The 17,981-nt window shown below is 36.1% G+C and overlaps 1 protein-coding gene across 2 annotated transcripts in view; it reads right to left on the reverse strand.

Moving 5' to 3' along the window:
* Positions 1-14,809: 14,809 nt before the first annotated feature.
* LOC149794371 (uncharacterized) overlaps positions 14,810-17,981 on the reverse strand; it is a 54,643-nt gene continuing 51,471 nt past the window's right edge. For both annotated transcript variants that reach the window (XM_089968545.1, XM_089968544.1), the window contains exon 12: positions 14,810-15,101. In XM_089968545.1, coding sequence (XP_089824671.1) covers positions 15,065-15,101 — 37 coding nt within the window. In that variant the 3' untranslated portion in view covers positions 14,810-15,064. The remainder of the gene's footprint in view (positions 15,102-17,981) is intronic.

Raw genomic sequence — 17,981 nt, forward strand, 5'->3', positions numbered from 1 at the left:
CACCAACCTCAACATTACTTGCATCAATAAACATTTTAAATGATTGATTGAAATTTGGAGTTGAAAGCATTAGTGCACTCTTAAGTATAGCCCTGAACTTATCAAACGGCTCCAGCCACTTTTCATACCGATAAAACTTGGTTTTCTTGCTCAACGAGATGATCAGAGGTTCAGCAATTATTGAAAAATTGAAGCAAAATTTCCGATAATATCCAGCCATACCAAAAATGGCACCAGTTGCCTTTTACTGATAGCACAGTGAGTTCAGAGATAGCCTTGACCTTAACAGCTTTAACTTGTTTGTATTCTACGATGTGTCCTAGAAACGTAAAATGAGTACGTCAAAACTCCGTTTTGGTTAAATTAATTGTCAAATTTCCATCACTGAGTCTATAAAAAAAATATCCAAATTGTCTCTAAGCGATTTACCCTGGTGTCATTGTAGATGATGATATCATCGATGTAAGCATCACAATTATATAGACCAGTTGTAATCGTGTTCATTAAAGGTTAAAAAGTACAAGGCAAACTTTTCACTATAAACGGCGTTAATTTATATTGATAAAGTCCATCGGAAGTTACAAATGCCTAAATTTCCTTCGCCTTTTCCGTCAGTAAAATTTGCCAGTATCCTTTCACCGCGAATAACTTGGTAACATATTTTTGAATTCCAATTTTATCAATTCAGTCATCTATTCTTGGCAAAGGAAATTAATCTGTTTTGGTCAAACTGTTCATTTTTCTATAGTCAGATTACACACGGAAAGTATTGTCTGGTTTAGGAAAAAGAATGCATGTTTAACTCCAGTCACTTTTACTCGGTTCTATGAAATAATTCTCCAGAAAATACTGAATTTTCTTTTTCCAACATTCCTTTTTGAGAAGGTGCATCCTGTATGAATGCTGGTTCACAGGTGTGAACTGTAGAATTTAATAGTCATGGTAGATTTCATTTGTTCGTGTTTGAACATTTGGAAACAGGTGCTCATATTTAAGGAATAGCTGTTTTTTCTTATTAATGCAGATATAAAAGTTTCTGGTTCAGATTAATCATAATTTTTGAATTTCGAATTTTTGCCTCCCAGGAGTATTAATGGCATAATTTAAGTCACGTACTTTCTTTAACTGCGTAAGGATCATAGTACTTACCCGGAAGAGGCTTTTGAGGTAAGGGCAAGAGAGCCAGAACTCACCAGGCTGAAAACTCATTTCCTTTGTATTTTTTTCAAGCCTGAAATTTATTTACGATCGAGTAGAGAGCAGATTAGTTCTTCCAACTTCACAAGCCTTTGACAACTTATATTTAAAATTAGAAACATAGTCGAGAATATTCATTTCTGTATCTTTATTTGAAAGACGTTTCTCATTTAACAATTTCAATGGTCCACGGACAGTACTTTTTACACCCGAGTTGTTAGGGAAAAGTGCATGCTGACTTTGTGGCGTTGTTAAATAGCTGAGCACGCACTGCACACGATACTAATAGTATGTCCAAAAGTTTGTTCAAAGGGACTAAATCCTGAAAATTGCTTGACTGATCCCTGAACAGCAAACAACAGTAAACGAATACCTTCGCCTAAATCATTTTCAATATCTAAAAAATATGACCGAATTATATTTTCCAAAGTTTTATGAAATCTATCTAAAGTACCTTGGATTTCAGGGTGATAGGCAGATGACTAAATTGCTGAATGCCTAATTCATGCACAACTTACTGGAAAATTTCAGTCATAAGATTCTACCGCTGGTCCGACTGAACAGAATTGAAAAGGCCAAATTATGTATAAAGAAAATAAAACTTTATCAAAACTTTTACGTTGGTCTTAGTTTTAATATCCCTCCAAGTAATTGCCTCTGGGAATCTTGTGGACACACACTTTGTGGTCAGCAAGTATTGGTTGCCTGACTTGGTCTTAGGTAAGGGACCAACACCGTGTACCATTATTCTGCTAGATGGTTAATCAAATGTGCGAATAAGTTGCAGATGAGCCTTATGTATCTTCTGATTGGATTTTCCTACCATTTGACAGGTATGACAACATCCACAGTATTTACAAACAATTTGTTTTATAATTCTCGGTCAATAAATATGAATCAAGACCTCGAGATAAGTCTTACTGACCACTAAATGACCAGCAACAGGATTTCCTTGGGCTAAACTAAACATTTTCTGTCTATATGAATTAGGAACAACAATTTGATAGCTCACTGACCATTCGTCATCAGTCGGTACCTCATGTGGTCTCGATTTCCACACAAGGGCCCCATTTTGTAACAAAATAACGAACAAATGCTCCTTTGTTTTCAATATAGCTAATAGCTCTGTGCAACAAACAGGAGATCTCAGGATCATGTTCTTGTTCGATTACAAGTGAGTGTCGCTTGTCACCCTGATTAGAATGAAGAAACTGAGTAGTTCAAAGAGGATCACTGTGATCAATACCTTTTGATTGCTCCATACCAAGAGCAAATGAGCCATCATCAAAAGCCTGACCAATAATGGTATCATATGAAGGAGTAATTTCCTGATCAACATCATTCGCAAGACTTTTCTTTGCCATAGCACTAGCAACTGACGAAGCTGGGTATAAATCATGAATTCCATTTTCAATAGGATCGACTTTCTGATCCAAACAAGGCATGTCATTTTAAGGTGGATTAATCAGAACCTTATTCCCAGCCTAGTAATAAATTAATACTCTTGATGGGTAAAGACTTCACTGTCACGATTGTTGCGGGTTCTAAGACTAAGTCTGATGACAAATTTACACAATGGAGAGGAACATTAACAAAGCCGCATTCTACTCCCTGAATGAAACACTTTCATTAGAGGAAAACTTCTCAGAAAAAGGCAAAGTACCTGGTATTACAAGAATCCTTGAAGCTTTTGTATCCCTTAAATTGTAATAGGGATATGATTGGCAGTATCACTAATAAGTGATACAGAACCGTACGACATGGATGGTTCATAATTGTCCATAATAAAATCAGACTGGTTATTTTTTTTGACCCAACAATTGTATTGCTTGTAATATATCACCTTAACTTTAACCACTTAGAAATAAAAGCATTTGGAATATTTATATCATTACTATCTTGCTTATTTTTCATCTTATAGCAATCAGAGATAACGTGTCCTTTTATGTAATGATTTCATATTAAATACACCAATGTCTTCCAGTATGAGAAATATCGTAAAAGTTTTCACTTTATTGATTTCATGCTAAATGCATTTCCCAGTGTGAGAAATATCGTACAAGTTTTCACTTTATTGATTTCATGCTAAATGCATTTCCCAGTGTGAGAAATATCGTACAAGTTTTCACTTTATTGATTTCATGCTAAATGCATTTCCCAGTGTGAGAAATATCGTACAAGTCAATCCTATTGAAAATGAAATTCATGATTTATACCCAGCTTCGTCAGTTGCTAGTGCTACGGCAAAGAAACGTCTTGCGAATTATGTTGATCAGGAAATTACTCCTTCATCTGACACCATTATTGGTCAGGCTTTTGATGAGGTCTCTTTTGTTCCTGGTATGGATCAATCAGAAGGTATTGATCACAGTGATCCTCTTTTAGTTACTCATTCTCTTTACTCTAATCAGGGTGACAAGCGACAATTAGTATGACAAAGATCGTACACGTTTTCACTTTAACGATTTCGTGCTATTAACACCACTGTTCTCCAGTGTGATAAATATCGTACAAATTTTCATTTTAATGATTTCGTGCTGCATGCATTTTCTAGTGTGAGAAATATCTTACAAGTTTTAACTTCAATAATTTCATGCTAAATATTCCAGAGTCTTCAATTGTTAAGTCATCATACAATTATTCACTTTCATGATTTCATGTTAAGTGCATCAATGTGTATGGAAAAATAAAACTTGAAATTTCAAAACCTATGGTGTCCACACACGAAGATGAGGGACATTTTTTACTCAACCAATATATGTCGTATGTGCGGTCAAAAAAAGGCAAAATGTAACAAGGTTAGAGACCATTTACCGGCAAATATAGAAGCCCAGCCAATGACAAATGCAACACGAAATACACATTTAGAAACTACATCTCGTTCTTCATTGTCGGGTTCTCATTATAAAGCAGTTAAATTTACGACATCCAAGTCAGATTATTCTGAACAACGATGAGAACCAAATTTCACCAAGCGACGACTTCAGAGTTGAGACCTTCATGAAAAAAAGAAAAGAAATACTCAAAAGAATATTTGTTTGTAACCAGTTACCGATTTATCGAATAAGCACTGAGGTAATTATTGAAGATTTAAAGCGTACATATACATACATGTAGAGACATATATATATATATATATATATATATATATATATATATATATATATATATATATATATATATATATATATATATATATATATATATATATATATATTTGAATTACTAAAGAAATACTAAATCATATTTCCACCAGTAACATGTCAATGCTGTCATAGAAATTATATTCAAAACTGAGTTTATAATAATTCTTCCTATTCGTTTCTCGTTTCTGTTCTTCCTTTTTCCTTTTCTTCTTCTCCAAATTGTCTCCATTATCATCGTTTACTGATCTTTCTCGAAGTTTTTCTTGTGTTTCCTTCATTTCCAGATTTCTTCTTCCTTTTTTATTTTCGCTCTCTGTTGCTGTTATTGTTGTTGTCGCTGTGATCTTTTTTTAGGTTGGTGAGTGGCTCTAAATCCTTGTGGCATTTCCTTTTACTCCTTGTTGTTGCTCTTCATTAATTTCCTCCTGTTGTTGTCGTTGTTTTTGTTGTTGAATCTTCAGTTGCTGTCCTTCTTGCTGTTGGGGGGGGGGCCGAGTGGCCTAGTGGTCTAAAGCGCTCTCCGTTACGAATCACTGCCATCTCACCTCTGTCTGCGTGGGTTCGAGTCTAGGATTCGGCCAATGTGGGTATGTGAGAAAGCTTGCCTGTAGCTTCTCGTGGGTCGGTGGTTCTTCCCGGGGTTTTCCTGGGTTCTTCCTCCACCATTAATTCTGGCCGCCATGTATAGCCTATCGTGTGCTGAAAAATGGCGTTGAACCCCATAACAACAACAACAAAAATCTTGCTGTTAGGTTTGTTTCTGGGTTGTCGTTGTCGATCATGTTTGTTGTTGTTGTTCGTGTTGCTTTCCAGTATTCTCTTCCTTTCTCTTCTCCTTCTGGTTGGGACAAATTGTCATTTCTGTAACATATACTTGTCCCTCATGCGATCTGCAATTATCTAGGGATGTTGGGCATTTTCTCGGTGCATGCCCTGTATCGCCACAATGTTTACATTTTTTGTGGTATATGCAGCCTTTATACCACGATTTCACTGGAAAGCTATGCAAGAAGAAAACTGGTTTCATCTTCTTCATTTTTCCTTTTTCAATTTCAATAATCCTTACCTCATTTTTTATTGGACTTAGGGGATAAGTGTACATCCTAGTACTTGTTACTTTAATTTTAAATTTCTTTTCAAAGCGATCTACTGTAGCCTAAAAGGGTATTTCCAGTGGCAGGTCCGATAAGTGCAGTTCTCCCGTCTTTGTCTTTATTTTTCTTAGGATTTGTGTTGGTTCCTTTATGTACACCGTTTGTCCTCCAATATTCATTTTTCTGTATGGAATTATCGACTGGGTTCCCTTTGGTCTTAAGATGTAACTATTGGGTTCTTTCCTGTTTAATCCGTCTGTCAACTTAATAAAATCCTTATTTTCCAGTTCTAGAGCTATCATAACTGCTGTCAGTGATGGTCTTCTTTCCGTTGCTATCTCGGACATATCTATTTCCAGTGTACCCTCATTATATGCACATTCCAAAAATCATCCTTCTATTGATTCTAGTCTTCTTGTTCTGAAGTATTTCTCTAGTTCCGTCAGTTCCTTTCAGTTCGCCATTTTGCACGTGCTGCACGTTGTTTTGTTTCTTCTCCAGGTTATTAAACTTCTCGCTAGTTGTTGTTGTTATAGGGTTTAACGCCATTTTTCAGCACAAAATAGGCAGCCAGTATTAATGGTGGAGAAAGAACCCTGGAAAACCCCGGAAAGAACCACCGACCCACGAGCAGCTACCGGCAAGCTTTCTCACATATCCACATTGGCCGAGCCCGAGACTCGAACCCAAGCAGACAGAGGTGAGATGGCAGTGATCCGTAACGGAGAGCGCTTTAGACCACTCGGGGCCCCCTTCTCGCTAGTAATGTTGCTTTAAATTTTATTGTTACGATATGTTTTCTGCTTGGTTCTTGAAACTTCTGCTAATTTCCCATTTGGTGTCTGTATTTCTTCTCTATCCTGTGGACTTACGGACAGTTTATTTCGTTCTTGCCGTGTCAGTTCAATATCCCAAGATTTTACTTCTCAAGAATAAGTGACTTTCAGACATCCAAATACATCCACACACACATCCGGGTATTTTAGTATTTGAACAAACTACCTAGGGTATCCGCATGAATCCACATGTTGACGTCCCAGCTTCACATGTTCGGGTGTTTTCTCAAATCCGATCACTTCTTTCTTGGTATTATAGGATTGCGGTCTGCATGCAAAATTTACCTGCCTCCGAAACTGAAGAACTTGATAACATCAATCTACGCACCTCAGAGTAAAGATTTGACAACTGGCGTACTCCAAAAAACATGAGCATAATATGTTTTTAAAAACACGTGCTAATGCATTTTTACGAAAATTTGACCTTGTCGAAATTATAATCCAGATATATATCAGACTAACTTCAGCGAGTAATGAAAATAAAATTGTGGAGCCATATGCTTAGAACTAGTTTGTTACTCTTAACATACAGACGTGTCCTCATGAGCTTGTCGGCGTACGGATACTATCCAAAATTGGATATCAAAACGCCAGATAGCAGAGTCGCTTATTTAATGAATATGGTGCAGAGTGGTTAACCACTTTAGAAATCGGAAGCAGCGTGTGTCATTAGACATTGCATTGACGCAGACGAGTATTTATTTTGAAGCGTCTAGTGAACGCAGCTTAAACGCGAGTTACGTTTATCTTCTTATTTCATCCAGATGCACGTGTGGTCGTCAAAAACAATTCACCGCTATATTTTTTACTTGGTTTATAGTATTTTTTAAATATAAAAAAAATGTTTAGATTAAATTTACTTGATATGCCTAAAAAGACAACTGGATAGATGTGCTGGCTAGACATGTTTTGCCCGTGTACGCCGTGCAATTGCCTAGGACTAGTGGCAATTTGGCAGTCTGGTCAAGCGCCAGTTTCTACTTTGGAAAAGATTAAAAAGTCGTTCCTACCGAGTTTACGCATACGCAGTGAAGCAAGGAAGGTTATAAATTTCCTTGAAATAGTTTACTGGGATACTTGTGTATCCGTCTCAAGAATGGTATTACACAGCCTTGTGTAACTTCTATCCGTTTGCATTGTGTACTCATCCAGTGCATTTACAAATGTCAATAAGCACAAGAAAAAATTTAATTTATGATATAAGAAGAAAATTCATAAGATCTTTACGCACTCTTTCTGCATAGAAGATAACTATTTAGAGACCGGATTGTACAGGAAAAGAAAATTATTCATCTTCTAAAGAACCGAATGGTTTGGTTTGGTGCTTTTACGGTAGAACACTACTATATAAGTAGATGGTACCGACCCATCCTGCAAATACCGATCCGTGCTGCTCTGGTTTTGGGAATCGAACCCGCGTACTTTTTGTCAAGAACTACATGCCCTAACCACTAAGCCACCATGAGTTGCTTAAAGACAAACGGGCAAATCATACTTAAAAAGCCAAACCAAAACTAATCATGATGTCATTATTGATCTCTGCAAGAAGAAAATTTCAAACTCCAAATAATTCATTATCAAAAATTTGTGTAACTAGATAGAAAAGATCTAAGCTTTCCTGAACGCATGTTATATATATATATATATATATATATATATATATATATATATATATATATATATATATATATATATATATATATATATGTGTATGTATGTATATGTATATATATATATATCTATATATATATCTATATATATATCTATATATATATATATATATATATATATATATATATATATATATATATATATATATATATATATATATATATATATATATATATATATATATAAAATCTGTGTGTGTGTGTGTCTACATAGCCATAGCTAAGACAGACAAATGTACGGACGTAAGACGCGGTGCCGACCTTGTGCGGTAGGTAATCCCCTTTAAAATGAAACAAGAAGCGACAGGGCCTACATCGCAAGACTGAAATTTGATCTCTTCTCCCTGAGAGTTTCCAAACATCACCTGATCATGACGAGATGCGTTAATGATTACTAATTGTTCCTAACAGCCTTGTCAGCGTCAATTCTGGGTAGACAAATTGTTAATCCAGTTCTAGCCGCCGCGGCTAACAAGCCCAGACAGATGGAATCTGCCGACATGCTGTATCGTTTGATACCAAGTCTGGTATCGGAAATCTCTCATATGAACTTGCTCTTTTGGAAGATGAGGCTTGGCCATCTTCGAAATGGTTGATCGTTATCAAAATCGGAGTCATGTTTTGACAAAGTGAGATGCACACTTCTCATCCTACAATTACTTTCCAGATAATTATAAACACTTATTTAAACTAGTCATCCATCAATCCATCCACCGAGTAATATATTGATAGATTACTATAGTGATAGACTGATTGGAACATACATACATACATATATACAGACACACACACACACACACACACACACACACACACACACATACATACATACTTACAATACCGATCTGAATAACAATGACATGCAAAAAGTACTTTTCTTTCGAGATTGTAGTACATCTATTTTTTTAATGAAATTCCGCTCAGGACTTAATTAAGTGACATAACTATTTTTCTTACTGCAAAAATTTCAAACTCAAAAGAAACAAACCCACCGCTATATTTTTCGCACAAAATATCACTTGCAGATTTCTTGCATATGATCAATCTCAAAATCAATTACATGATCTCATGAAACAACTTCGTTTAATATGATTCCAATATGCATGAATTGTTACCTGTTGCTAGGGTGACTACAAATAACTTCCGAACGCTTTATTTCAGTTATTATGCTGCTATATGTCATTATGTTGATTTGTGCCATTGTCGATTTTGTAACAAACTCATTCATTGTCGTAGTGTGTGTGTGATTTTGGATTTTAACGCAGCTTTAACAATTTTGCAGTCATATCGCTACGATGTCTGCAGTGTGGCAGTGTATAGTGATGTCTAGCACTGGGGTATCATGCCGCAGACATATAGCACGATGCCCCAACCAGTCACATTATCCTGACACCAGGCCGACCAGTCATAATACTAACCTCTTAATGCTGAGCGCCAAGCGAGGCAGATGTTAGTACCATTTTTTATAAGTCTTTAGTAAGGATCGAACCCACGACCTCCCGCATCCAAGGCGGACGCTCTAACCACTAGGCCACCGGAGTGGTTCCATTGTCGTAGGTTAATCCAATTGATATTTACTGTGTTTACACCTTAGCTCCTGCTTGACTTTACATGGGAGGTCACCATTCGTTGTTGTTTTGTGGGTTTGGCAGGGGTGGATGGGTGGTAAGATAGAATAATAGTGATTTAATATTGATTAATTTATAACATATTACTCAAATGAACTGAATTCTACTTTATAATTTACTTCATTAATGGTTTTCACATATATTTAATTTAGGTTTTTTCGTTTTTGTAGTTGAAATTCTCCTTTCATATATACCGATCACAGTATCGTGTAAGTGTATAATAAACGAGTCACTTAAGATCTTAAAGTAGGAAAGAGGACGGGGGACAAGCTCCCCAAGCTCCCATAGTTCATGTGGTTAATACGCCCGTGTTTTGACCAATTCATCAGAAAATAAAAATAACAAATTGTCTTGTTCTTTCCAACAACGAATTCAATTACACCTGTTTCCACCAGTTTGCATCAATACGGTGGTAAAACAGAATAACAGCCATTCAGTTAGTCACTAACTGGCATTAAACAATTCAGAATAGATTGCGTATGACGCCAAAATACTGCTTTCCAAGCCGAATTCCTACCTTATTCATAACATATTGTTCTCAGTAATATGACAAAGATTAACATACGCTGAAAATGAGTGGTAATTACCATATAAATGGGTATTGAAAATAGTGCAAGTATTGCAAGGGAACAAAAGAAAAAACATTCAGATTACATATAAATGTAATTTTCACTGGATTCATTAAAACAATGTCATTTGTGTTCGTGTCATTTTAAATACATTGCTTTTTTGTCTTCTTGAAAGTATGTTGTGGTGTCCCAATTTTTGCATTAATTTCTACCGCGCAATAATTCTTGAGTTTGAGGTGTGGGGAAACAATAAATAAATAAATAAATTCGCAAATTACCAACACGCTTCGTTAGAAGAAAATTTAAATGGCACAATAATGATGGGCCGCTTTTTCCATCAAAATTCGAGTTTCGAAAATTGAAACAAAAAGACTCCATGGTTCATCTACATTCCTACAAACATGATATACCGCTCCGGTGACCTAGTGGTTAGAGCGTCCGCCTCGGATGCGGGAGGTCGTGGGTTCGATCCCCGGCTGAGTCATACCGAAGACTTACAAAAATGGTACTAACAGCTGCCTCGCTTGGCGCTCAGCATTAAGAGGTTAGTGTTAGGACTGGTAGGCCTGGTGTCAGGATAATGTGACTGGGTGGGACATCATGCTACATGTCTGCGGCATGATGCCCCAGTGCTAGACATCACTATAAACTGCCACACTGCAGACATCGTAGCGATACGAATAAAAAATTATTAAAGCTACGTTACAAAATCCAAATCAGGGGGCCCCGAATGGCCGAGTGGTCTAAAGCGCTCTCCGTTACGGATCACTGCCATCTCACCTCTGTCTGCGTGGGTTCGAGTCTAGGATTCGGCTAACGTGGGTATGTGAGAAAGCTCGCCAGTAGCTTCTCGTGGGTCGGTGGTTCTTCCCGGGTTCTTCCTCCACCACTAATACTGGCCGCCATGCATAGCCTATCGTGTGCTGAAATATGGCGTTAAACCCCACAACAACAACAACAAAATCCAAATCACACACACACACAAACACGATATAGTCTTACTGAGTAATATTCTTTGATCTTAAGACATTTAGCTCACTTACATTATATTTTATGTCTCGACTAAACGTCTAGATCGTTAGAAAGTTTGGTAGTCCAGTCGAAGCACTCGATTTTCACCTATGCGACCGCTAAGGCAATTACTTGAAACAAGTTGGTGGGCTTTTCTCTGGATAATACGTTTTCCGGAAAGACAATCATCTAGGCTTAGCAGGTATGTAATTTAAACTCGCAGCACTTTTTGAAGGATAAATGTGAAATAAAGTTAGATTATCTACCTCTATTTATGTCTAATTATCAGTCTGTTCATCGGCGTGCGTGTGTACAGACAGATAGAAACAAATACACACTAGAGTGAAATTTGTTATTCCTGGATACAATACAAGGAAGTATGATAATATAGTTAACTTGTTTATATACTGAGAGAGAGCATATCACAAAGGTTAGAGAATTGTTGAATTTGTCCCTAACAAAATTCGAACCTCAGTTACGGCACCAACTGCCTTGCGGTCAAGTACTAACTTTCATACCACATCGACCGTGCACACATCCCACCCATCCACTCCAAAAACGGAAGATAGCCCCTGATACGAGCATTCATTCGTAGCAGACACACGTTCATATATAAATTAATATAGACAGGTACAAATATACACCAGAGTTGAAAAGTGCTTTACCTGGATCCTACTTGAGGATGCGTAATAATACAGAGTGAAATAATATATAGACAAAGAATATTATCAAACAGGTTAGATAATAGAGAAAGAATATTATCAAACAGGTTAGATAATCTTGTAAGTTGTCCAAGCCGAGATTCAAATCTTGGTTCCAGCAAGTTAAAAGTCAATGCAAGTTCCTTTTCAAAGACCAAAGACCTTCGGTCGAGACAGACTGAAATTGGCTGAAGGTCGGGTCGGAAAGGTATTTGTTCTGGCGTGTGTCATCCCTTCCACGAGGGCGAAACATGTCGAAAATCATGGAACGATGGATTTCGATTGTGATCGGACCAACTTTTTATCTAAGAACCTCAGAAGGAAGTTAACGACTTGTGTTACCGAGGTTTTTAAATTCAATGCTTTATTGTTTTTTGGAAGATCCAAGGTAGTGCGATCAAACGGGTTATTGTTTATGATATTAAAGTTCTGTGTTCGTTGTCCGTGCCTCTTTCGTCTACCGATGTACGTACCTTCAAAGTAGTCAGGATTGGCTGTGAAGACGTTCCCTAACAAAAACTTCAAAGGACTCAATGACAAGCAGTGGGAACCAATGATATCGTCACTATCAGGATAACAGATGCTTATGTAAAGTGAAATTTTAGTTAATTCGATAATGCTGTTGGAGATAAAGCTCAAGAACTTTTCAATGTATATTCTGCTCAGCATTTTTGTACAGAGAGAGGTTTTTGCCCTGAGGGCAATTGTCCTAGGGTGTTAATGTTGGGAGGATGGGGTAGGGTGAGAAAGATATTCCCACGAGCGGGGATGTCAGAGAGTTAGTGTCCATTCGGGAAGGTGGGGTTGCCCTAAAACCCCGTCGGAAAGTAGGCTGGACTCTGTTGTTTAATATGTCAAAGGAGGCATATGTTACATAGGTGATCATTAATGAAGCTAACGAAAGAGGGAGAGCTTTGGGGACATCAGACGGAAAACTTCTTGTGTGGAGGCACAAAGGTTGAGTCTTCCCTAAACACTGTCTGTCCAGGTAGGGAAGGGACTTGTGATTGCCCATCTATTATCTCAGAGGTGTGTGACGACCAAGAACAATACTGTGATGATAGCCAAGGCTGAACTGGAGAAGCAAGTTGTTAGGGATGATAAACATGGCCGAGTGTCTGTACATGCTGAGAAATGGTAATCTCATTGCAAAGTGAGTCTGATACTGGTATTATGTACCCAGGAATGAACTCACCATCACCATATTGTGCGTGAGTCATGATGGAACTGAGCTCAATAAGAAAACAGCCCAGTACCAGTCCATGCTGCCATTTGGAGATTTGGTTCTACACATCATGGGATGCTCAACTGCTAAATCTAGTGCCAGTTGCACCATGCACCTGTGACAAATCTGGAAATGAAAGTGGCATGACCAGATGTCAGATGCCATTATCATTCTGAATCCAAGACTGGAAACTTTGGGAACACCATTTACCATACCCACAGTAAATCCCACTGGTCCTAAGACAATGCAATTCAGGGCATTACTGGATGAGCTATGATGTCAGCATATGTCAGGTCCCAAGGCCAGGTATTGGTTATATCTAAGGATTGCTCACTACAGCCATGTGGTACTGAGGGTTTAAATGCAGTAAGGGATTCAGTACTCTCAAATGCACCAACATGTCATGAACATATGCAAGGCTGCATATCTTGAGCTGAGACGCATCAGCTCAATTCGCAAATATCTTTCAGTTGATGCCACTAAAACACTTGTGTGTTCATTAGTACTTTCAAGACTGGACTATTGTAACTCAATTCTGTCTGGTTCATCTCAATATCTGCTCCAGAAACTTCAAAAAGTTCAAAACACAGCTGCTTGGATCATACTTAGAGTACCACGATCAGAGCACACCTCCCTGCTGCTCTGTACCCTACAATGGCTATCCATTCGATCCAGAATCAAACACAAAATTTGTTCTCTGTGCTATGTTTCACTGTTGGACTCTAGTCCAACATACCTATCTGACCTCACCCATGTATACACACCAGCAAGATACTTATGCTCCTCTTCTGACAATCGTATACTCATTATTCCAAGTATGAAAACAAAGTCATATGGACAGCGTTCTTTTGCATACCAGGGCCCAGCAACGTGGAATGAATTGCCCACTGAACTTAGACACAAAGACACAGTGATCCCATTCAAGAGGGCTCTCAAAACTCATTTATTTCGACTGCAAGAACAAACTTAAAGACCAAATAATGTTTCCTACCTTAAATATTCTCAGCATGTTTTTTAATGTTTTCTATTTTTATGGTGTTTGTTTTTGTAACCATATCATTATATGTTTTTTATTTTATAGGTGTTGTCTAATGTTATAAAGCGCTTAGAGCTTCTAAAGATTAGGCACTATACAAAGTCCTCATTATTATTATTATTATTATTATTATTCTCTAGAACTGATCCATATGGGCCACTGTACATCGTATATCATGGCTAGGAATCTGAATACCACTGGAATAACCAGAAGAAAGTGGTGGTAAAGTGGATGATAATGATGATGATATCTATAGTTCCCATGTGATAAAAAACTCAGGATGGCGCAGACATGAAAAAGAACACAAAAGAGAAAGTATTTGCCTCTTGAATAAACATGCTTACTAGAGTAGTAACTGATGATTGGCAAGATTTAGAGCCAAGCCTCTAATGAAAGGGCAACTACTCTTATCTGATTTCTGTCTCAATAAGCTGATGTTGAAGAATTTTGATTGCTAAAACATGCCAAAAGATACTGGCATTTGTTTGAGCGGGCTGAATATAAAAAGTAAAATGATCTGGAAATTTATCTGTAAAATAAATAAATACAAAGATGCAAGAATGATCAATTAGGTACGAATAATGGAATACAGAAATGAATATGGCAAATTTATATTTGCAGTTTCATATACTGGTAATATATACATTCTTTAGATTAAAACAAAATGAAGGTGAAAGAATGAACAGAACATATGGATATATACGAGAACTTTATTGATGACAATCATAAATATGTAAAGTTGTGTATTGATTAAAATGAAATTAGGTATTCCCCTTAGAAATGCATAGTTATAATTAATCTAAACTTAATATCTTCGATACCAATACCCGTGTACTTCTTTTAAAAAATATATGGGTAGAACTGATACTAGATTAGTCTCTGCATCATAATGCAGCTGATGAGGTTCAACAATCAATAGTAATGTCAAAAACTTCCAGCAACATTTTGTTGTCAAGACATCAACCTTGATAGTGCTCCATCAATTTCCCTGAAACAGAAAGTAACTGTATTAAAGCATTTTGCACTTTTGTTCTGATTTTTTAGGATTATCATTTTGCAGCCTTGGTCATGACTGGTAGATAACACTTAAAAAGCAACAAGATTAATCTCAGCATAAGAGTAATGTTCTTAAGTGTCAATAAATACATTTTAAAATGTTCTGAAAACGGTCCTATGGTAGCATATGTTATAACTATTTAGTCAAAACCTAGCAATAATCCAAAAGTTGGATAATCTGATGCCTGAAACCCTCAAAATCTGGAACAGGGCCCTCTCATACTCCAAGTTGCCTATTGGCATTGACAAAAAAGTGTTATCTAATTTGACTGATAAACCCTGAATGAAAGCTGTATTTTCAGTTTGAAAATCTTGAAAGACACTGGTAAATTATTAATATTCAGCTGGGACTCAATTTGTAGATTCATCACCCTTAAGAGGATCATCTGCTTACCTGTATGGTAAGCTATAAACTTTTTATAAAAAGCAAACCACATAAGCTATGTGATACGGTATCTGTTCTCCATTTCTTCTGTCACTCATCCTTCATGTCACTTACACACACCAAGAGAGCAATGCATTATTGGTTAAATATATCAATTGGTGCCTATGCAATTGTTTGACAATGAATCAAAGCCACAGTTTAGAAATTTAGAAAAAATAGTTTTTCACCTTAAAGAAACAGAGTTACTTAAACTGTATTTTTAAATCCATTAGTTCAAAGAGTTGGTAGCTACTGATTCTACTGATATATGAAGTGAGTACTGACTGTAATTGTGACATGTCCATTGAATAACTGTCATGATAAGGTACATGTCATGCAGGTCATTAAGACAACAGACTATTTCCATAATGGGTGTCATAATTTAGAATTTAATTATACATGATTATTCACTTTATTCAATATTCTTGCATCCATTTTCCTTGGAAGATCATTTTATACATGTCCTGTGAAACAAGTACATAAAAAACAATGATCATGTATCTGGATATTTTTGGATGAAGTCAATCCAAAGGTGTTATCCAGTACAACCCAGATTGAATGTTGTACACTGTGATGTGGATATTTTTGGATGAAGTCAATCCAAAGGTGTTATCCAATTACAACCCAGATTGAATGTTGTACACTGTGATGTGGATATTTTTGGATGAAGTGAATTCAAAGGTTTGATACAGTACAAACCAGGTTGAATGTATTTTGTATTGTACTACCCTAATTAGATGCAATGTCCTCCTTACTTGACCCAGTTTAGTACATGGCCTTCACTATGATAGCAATAAATAATTTTTGTCTGGAAGTTTCTGGATGACAATTAAGGTCATTCACCAACAGAAATGAAAAGACTTTGAGTTTAACTATATTAGCATTCAATTTTTGAACAACTATTAATATTTCATTAAGATAAGTAAATAAGTCTAAATGACTACACTTACATACAATTTAATTACAAAACATGAAGCTACAGATCACATTAAATATACAAACAGTATATCTACCTGACAGCATTAATGAAGACATATATGTACAGAGATGCCAAGTGCAGGAATGTATGCCAAACTAACTGAGAATTCCATAAACAAATATGCAGAAACTGTGAAATTGTTTGAAAGCATAAAAGTTTTGAGCCCCTCTGTGGACGAATGTAAATGTGGGTCGAGATGCATGAACAACACAAAAAGTGTCGAGAGAAACTACTGAAAACAAGACAGACCTCAAGTATTTATAGACATCATCAACTCTGCTGATCCTTTCCGTTAGGAGGAAAATGAAAGAGCAATCAGGCAATAGCTGACATCAGGACATAGAGGAAAAGATTACTTTAACTGAGATGGAATCACAATTTGAGTAAACAAAGTCACCATTGTTGTTTGAAAACAATATAAAACAAATTTGCTATAGTACTGGTTTCCAACAAGACCAGAAGAAATACCACTTTGAATAAAATCAAATCCAGTCAAAATTGTTGACAACAAAGTCATGCATTTTTGGGTTTTCTTCTGAAGTACGTTAAAAGGTGAATAAATAAAGAAATTAGTCAATTTAAAGTATTTTTATTTATCTTTTATTAAAGGAAACTGGCAAAATAATACCTTGACAAGGATATCATAACAAAAAAACTGCTGTAGTGGAATTAACAGCTGCATTAATCTATAACAGGGTTGGCCAGTAAATGATCAATTTTCATTAATGTGGAAAAATTTACATGGTGCCCCAAAAACTGTTACTGACAAATCATTTTGGAAATGGACTCAACAGGACTCAATACTAAGAAGAATGTATCATGTTTAAAGTGAAATATGTTAAAGCTCAAAATAATATTTAAACTAATGGATAAAGAAACAAAAGGCACATGTGCATCTGATCTCACTCATGTGGATAGATTATACATGTCAGTTTCTAAATGCAAATTCACACACATATGTAAACTCTGAAAGGGATAAAAAAAATCTTGACCACACAGTTCCTACAATGCCTATTAATGCTGGTATCAGTTATCTTCTTTTACACACACACACACACACACACATATATATATATATATATATATATATATATATATACACACACACATGAAGCTACAGATCACATTAAACATACAAACAGTACCATATATATATATATATATATATATATATATATATATATATATATATATATATATTGTAAAAAATATTTTGCCTATTTTAATGTATGAGTTTAAATTTTTCAACAAAATTCCAAGCTAATATTTATTCCAAAGGCCTTGTTTCAAGATTCCATTGTTACAACATTTAAATGGGTAAAGCAATTTGATCTGTATTGTCAACCTGAGAAAATTAACTCAAGTTTAATGTTTTTATCACCAGATACACTGAAGCCAAATAAAAAATG

Source organism: Sinohyriopsis cumingii, chromosome 8, assembly GCF_028554795.1.
Source record: "Sinohyriopsis cumingii isolate HCF-2022 chromosome 8, ASM2855479v2, whole genome shotgun sequence".
Classification (NCBI taxonomy): domain Eukaryota; kingdom Metazoa; phylum Mollusca; class Bivalvia; order Unionida; family Unionidae; genus Sinohyriopsis; species Sinohyriopsis cumingii.